Source organism: Lissotriton helveticus, chromosome 9, assembly GCF_964261635.1.
Source record: "Lissotriton helveticus chromosome 9, aLisHel1.1, whole genome shotgun sequence".
NCBI lineage: Eukaryota > Metazoa > Chordata > Amphibia > Caudata > Salamandridae > Lissotriton > Lissotriton helveticus.
The window spans coordinates 939,838,421-939,845,137 of record NC_136070.1 but is presented as its reverse complement, the minus strand read 5'-3'; the positions used below and the strand labels follow the sequence as shown (position 1 = coordinate 939,845,137).

The 6,717-nt window shown below is 40.5% G+C and overlaps 1 protein-coding gene across 2 annotated transcripts in view; it reads right to left on the bottom strand.

The window, feature by feature from the left end:
- Window positions 1-2,967: 2,967 nt before the first annotated feature.
- SARS2 (seryl-tRNA synthetase 2, mitochondrial) overlaps window positions 2,968-6,717 on the bottom strand; it is a 197,457-nt gene continuing 193,707 nt past the window's right edge. For both annotated transcript variants that reach the window (XM_078662238.1, XM_078662239.1), the window contains one exon: window positions 2,968-3,703. In XM_078662238.1, coding sequence (XP_078518364.1) covers window positions 3,575-3,703 — 129 coding nt within the window. In that variant the 3' untranslated portion in view covers window positions 2,968-3,574. The remainder of the gene's footprint in view (window positions 3,704-6,717) is intronic.

Below are 6,717 nucleotides of genomic sequence, written 5' to 3'. Positions count from 1 at the left end.
CTGTGGATTCTTTTTGTTGTTTATTGGTCTTGTGATAACTCTATATAAAGTATACTTTTTTTTAAATATAAAACCTGTGTGGTGTCCATTTATAGTGTAATCACAGGGTTACTGTATGTGGTCACAACTGCTTAACTTACATCGCCTCTGAAATAAGCCTTGACTGCTCGCGCCACGCCGCCTAGAGGGTGAGCAGGGGTTATTTTGAGAGAGTAATTCCCTTGCCCTGACTAGAGGAGAGGGTCCCTGCTTGTCACAAGTACCTACCTGTGCCAAACAGAGACCCCCAATTCAAACATTCACATATTGAAGAAAGAGGTTGACTCTTGTTATCAGCACTGCATGTCAGTTCAGATGGGCCAAACACTGGCCAAGTTGATGTCACTACCAACATATCCAAAACAACTGCATGGCCTATAGCTGTCTCTGCTGCAGTGAGAACATTGCTTACTCAAACCCACTGGATTAGGAAGCTATTGGGGGGTCCACTGATATTAGTCAATTAGCAGTGCTTGTTGTGTATAACTTTTTCGAAAAGAGGATTAAACATTTATAAGTGACCTCATGACTTTTTCCATACCAGACTATTATAGTTAATTAACGACTTGGAAGCCACTGTAACAGAAGCGACGAAAGGTCCCTACCTTATTGGGCAGAGGTGCTCTAAAGGGAAAGGAACTACCAAATACACATGATAAATCCTCAGAGGCCTCAGAAGGGAGCTCTTGAGGTCCAAACCAAAGTCTGTATGTGCAACTGCATGTGACTAATGTACCATCAAATGCCTTCATTTGATATGTTCTCATTTCCTAGATTGATGTACGGTATGATTTTATTTCTGTGATCAATATATTTTAACATATGCATCAGATGACATAGCCTTAGTCACACACCAGAAATAATCCTGCTTTTGCAACCATGATAATGTTGATTGTACTACAGAATGTCAACAGCAACAACGTTGGGCAATAGTAATATCGAGGACAGAATATCGAGGGGCAAAATTTTGAAAAGGAGGTTTATACAACGAAGTACACATTTACTATTCTTGACTCCACATCTATGTACCTTGAAGATATATGTACTACATAGGTACATATATGTGGAGGCAGGTATGGAAATCTAGGCATATCGGTCAATATTTTATTTTTGATATTCAGCCCTCAATATTCTGACCTATCGATATTTTTGATTTGATATTCAGGGGGCACACCATAATGTCTATTGCTATTAATATGGAATCATATGCTCCAGTCCCCTTATGAAGAATTGTTTCATTACATGTGCTGCAGAAGCATCTTCCATATCGGAGAATGGAGCAAAAGTGGAACACAATATTAATCTTCATGTGTAACGGTGTCAAGTTTTGGAACGTGATCTGCATATGCGCTTTTTGAACGCCTACACTTACAATGAGATAGTACATATATATATCAAACAAACTGACAGTGTTGTTTTTCTACAAGTGTAGGAAGTACATCTATATCCGAGACTTAACTGTAGTATCTAAAGTCCATCAAGACAAAGGGCCTGATTTAGATCTCAGTGGATGGTTTACTCTGTCACAATGGTGACGGATATCCCTTCCGCCGAAATATAAATCCCATAGTATATAGGATATCCGTCACCTTTGTGACGGAGTAACCTGTCTGCCGAGATCTAAATCAGGCTCCAAAGCATTACCTTACTAAATCGTATCCACGGGCCCGATTCACAAAGGATTTTGTATACTTTGGTTGAAATTAGGAGCGAAAAACCTTCGTTTGAGTGTAAACACATGTTTTATATTAAAAAACGTGAATTCACACTCAAAAGATCTTGAACACTTTGGAACTTACATGGTGTAATACTATGTGAGAGTACATCAGCTCACAGGTGAGGGGATACTTGCCTTAATGCATGAAAACCCACAAACTAACAAGTTTGCGTGTGTATATTCACAAACGTTTGCGGGACCGTTTCCACACTGCAGATCGTCTAAGGTGTGTTATACTCAAGATCAAGATTAAAAAAAACTGTGCTTAATTTGTAAAAATACATAAGTACGTCCATGCGCCTCAAGATTTTCTCATGAGCCATTCCACCAGCACCACCAAATGTCGGGTTTGCAGAATACTAAAGCTGCCTATTCTTGATTCCACCTCATGCCTGTTTCTACCACCACTCTCCACTTCTCATCTCGCTTGAAGATTCTTTTTTTCCCTGCTTTATTCCTTTGTCACGGTTTTAACACCATCCTCTTCCTCCTTCTCACCATCGTTTCTGCCTTTCTCTTTTTCTAGGCCAATGTCTGATGAGAAATAGCAAGCCCAGGACCCCAAAAATGAGAGTCACTTCCTACCACAGACCAAATTAAGCACTTTGTACATCTTTGTCTAGGCAGAAATGGGAAAAGAGCCCCTGAATAACAGGTGAGTAGGAGAAGGAGTTTCTCCCCGTGAATAAATAGTTTCCTCTGGAGAAACAGAAAAAGTTACTAAGTGCAAATACCCTTAAGCAGGATATTCTCATGCAGCAAATGGACAGTTCCTACAATTAAGGCCTGCGAAATGCTTTTTCTGGGGCGTAACTTTAATTTCTCACAGGATTTCAGAGCTACTCCTTGAAGCTACGGCAGTCACAGTTTCCCGTAAGTATTTATGGTTTGTTTTGCGAATTTCAACATATTGGTATTTATTCACAACTTAGGAGCAGACCCATAGGAGTACATTTTTGACTTTTGTTAATAAGGTCCTATGTATGCATGTATTTAGATGAATTACTAATTTCGCATTCACTTTTTCAAGTTGTAACCATAAGGCGAAGGTTCATGTTTTGCTTTTTCGAACAAGCATCATATTAATGGCCGGTCACAAATCTAAATATCACTGATAGCTTCTGTTATGGAATTACTACGATGAAAAGCCCTGATGCCTGATCAGTCCTGGTCTGGTACTAAACAAAAATCATGAATATATAAATAAAAAATGTTGCCCGGATAATTTATTCTGTTTAAAAATAGATGGCTGCTTTTCCATTCCAATATGGTCCATGTTACAAATAAGAACATTTGCTTTATCTTTCAAAAAAAGAAGTTACTGTAACCCTTTACATGATCACTGGGATATCATTTTCATGTCTGATGCTAGGAAGCCTCATTATGTGCCCACAGAGAAGATATAGTAACTGATTAAAAGGCTCGGATCTATACAGTCTCATGTTCATGTATTACTTGATTGGACTAGAACAGACATACATTTAATTTAGGGTGATTTATTGACACGTAAATCAAAATCAGTAATGGAAAAGAAGTTACCCTTACAAAGGTCTAAATCCGCAAACCGCTCCAAGAGTGGGTTTAGTGACTGCTAGGGGAGGAGTTACAGGGGAAATGTACCCCAGTAATGTCACCATAAATAACAGCTGCCGTGGGTTCCACAGCCCCAGCTTTCCTCCTTCTGAAGTCTCAGGCTCCCTCTTAGGACTAGCATTGTCCTGTTTATTCTGGTTGGCCCAGTCCAGTCTCCATATAGCAGTTTTTTGGACATCCATGCCGTCGTAAGGTTGAGGGTGTGGATATAAAGCACCATGCTTCTCATGTTGACTGGCTGTCTGGTCTTCGCTGGTTTGGTCCTATATATTTCTGGGGCATGTATCCAGGTTTACTGATTATATCTGTATTCATGTAGGGCCGAAGGACCTCTGGAACTCGCACGCGCCCATCCTGTGATGAAAAGAAGGGATGAAGTGAAGCTGTCCAGTAACCCAGGAAGACCAGAATCTTTAGTTCTCAACCACCTCCTGAACAACAAGCATAACATGGCAATGTGAGAAGGCTACATTCGCCTAGAGTGAATCGGCTGTACTATAGCGAAAGAGGAAGTTAATTTCAGCACTATATGCAAACTATAGCCACTCTACTAGAAAATGTTCTATGTTCTCACTATAACATTTGAGCTAGCAACAGATTGCATTCTAAAAATATAACAGGGGCCCTTGACTAATATAGACATAGTTGAGATCAAGTGGGTGGGCCATTGCACTGTGGTCTTCAATTAAACCTTGCCATTCCCCAAAAATAATATTTTGCCACTCACAAAGACATCTGCACAATCAAATCTGAAACAGGCTCCAAAGGAGCACTACAAAAACCATGAGGTAGGTTGCCCGCTACATCTCAAAACATCACATTAGTAAGACCCTACGTGGGCTGCAAGTCAAAGTATGGCAAACAATATACAGTGAATTGTTTGAGGCCAGCAGGTGGAGGTGAAAACTGGCAACGCAATTGTGATACTTGGAGTAGTGGATTCAGGTAGATGATGAAAGGTCGCTTTTAAGGAGTTCCTTGAATTAGTGTAGTTTGATTTAGCTCCGACTTGGGGGTCATGGTTTTCCACAATTTGGGATCCAATACTCCATGGATGGTCAGCTACCTTTTAACCATTTGAATGGGTGCTGTTAGTTCATGGGCTACAAAAACTACAAAGGTTTCTATTGGTATTGTAGTGTGGGGCAGTTTTTGTAGATGTGTCGAGCCTTTGTTACTGTAGGCATTATGGCTAACGCAGTTTGTCTTGAATTTGATCTTAGCATGCACTGAGAGCTTTAACAATGCTTTTAGGGCTAGTGTGGTATGGCCAACCCATTGAAAGTCAAGCAACATCTTGTCAGTTTAATTTTGGAATCTGTTTATGAATTTGTTAATCAACATCTTTGGGAATACCAAGCAGTTCATCATACAGTAGTCTGTGTGTCCCATCAATAGACATCTTATTAGCTCATTTCACAGTTGAGGGAGAGAGACAATTCAATGTTTCCACCATTTAGGCAACAAGAGCTTTTCTTCTTCCATGGGTGCATGTAGTCCAGACAATTGGTGACGTTAGACAAACTCTTTGAATTGATTCCTAGATGGATACAGATTTTAGAGTAATCTGTGTTCGTCTGGAAATGGATCCTACAGTGGACTAATAATTATGACAAGGAAGAAACACACAAGTAAAACAGCAGGGATAGTGCAGAGCCTTGGGAGACACCACACTGCAGTTCATGGGAGGAGCAGTCTGAGTCTGTTAGACAAACCAGTGGAGTTTGGCCAGAGAGGAATGAAGTAATCCAATTTACAGCACTTTCAGAAATTCCGTACTATTCTTCAATTTTGATAAGCATAATACTATGGTTGACAATGTCATAAGCTGCCAGGAGGCAGCTTATGACATTGCACCCTTGAAATTGCATTCTCATTTTGCGATTCCTTAATTGCGAATCGCAAAATGAGAATGCCTTCACATTCATTCCTATGGGCCTCTAGGCCCATAGGAATCAATGGAAAGGGATTCCTTAATTGCGATTCGCAAATTGTGAATCGCAATTAAGGAAAATTAAGAAGTTACAAATAAAATTGCGATTTCTTGATGCATAGCTGTTTGCGAATTCTTAAATGCGATTCCTTAATTTTCGCAATTAGGAATTCGCAAACGGGAACATTGATGCATGTGGCCGGTAGTGTTTATTTCTAACCTTTGCTGGGTTCATCAATGTGCTGCATATTGATATTGTGATAGATGAGAACCCTTCTCCTACCCCCTTAAGCTTGTTTTCATAGATTTGACAGAGTAGGTCAATGACAAAGATAGATGTTGGAGCGGAACCGTGCTCTTCATGTGGACAGATGACATCATTGACAGCAAAGAGTTCAAGCTGGCTCTGATTGTTGTTTCAGTATCTGATTTTGTTATGCTGCTCGAGGGTTTTAAAAAAAAAATCTTAAGACTTCACAGGACAGCTGCACTGACTCTGTGTTTAACATTGACAGAGCCTCCTGCAGCAAATCCTTCTTGATTTTGAGGCAGACATTAAGAATTTGCGCGATTTCAAATTCATTAATGTTGAAAGAACACATCTATCTTTCAAGATGGCTGTGTCAAGTCCGGAGTCTTGTCTGAGATATGGGTTGACAATGGTTTAGAAGGGATGCTGATATTTATCAATGGTGAAGACCTAAGACATCTTGGAGGAAGAGGTCCAGTTGTTCTAGTCATCAATTCAGAAATAATAAGAGAATAGTTGTTCTTTCCTGCGAGTTATCTATTCTATTTTGGCCCAACTGAGGCAATGGAAACCACTCTTGAAGAATTGAATTTCACTTTGAGCACTCAACACAGGGGGATGTATTAAAACAACCTAGTCAATGAATTTGACTTATTGACACTAATGTCCCTCTGCCCCAAACTGTAAAACCCTGACTCCTACTTTCAAAGGGAGAGGTACCGGGTCTTTTATAGACCATATTTTAATTTCTTCCTCCTCCCAGTCCCATTTTCAGAGGTTTACCATCAAGGACAGCAGTTACAGTGATCACAAACCCTTTGTGCATACCTTTGCGGTGTATTTCTATCCAGCAAATCTAGGGGAAGGGTACTAGGAACTCCAAGACCTATAGACGGTGGGCGCCGCCTTAAATGGTCCCAGATCGACCCAGAGGCTTTCTACAGGGAGGTGAGAGACTCTTGTGTAGCTGAACTTGCCCTATGTGTCCAACCGGAGAGTCTACCAAGGGATGTTCTCAATGCTTTCAGCTCCATCTCACGTAATGCAGGGGAACTCTTAAGGGCTCCAGCTTGTAAGGTATTTAATTCAAACCCAAGATGGTTTGATTCCTCTTGCTCCCTGGCAGCACATAAGTTAAAGGAGGCCTTGAAAGCTGTTCCGAGAAACCACCCATTCACACAGGCT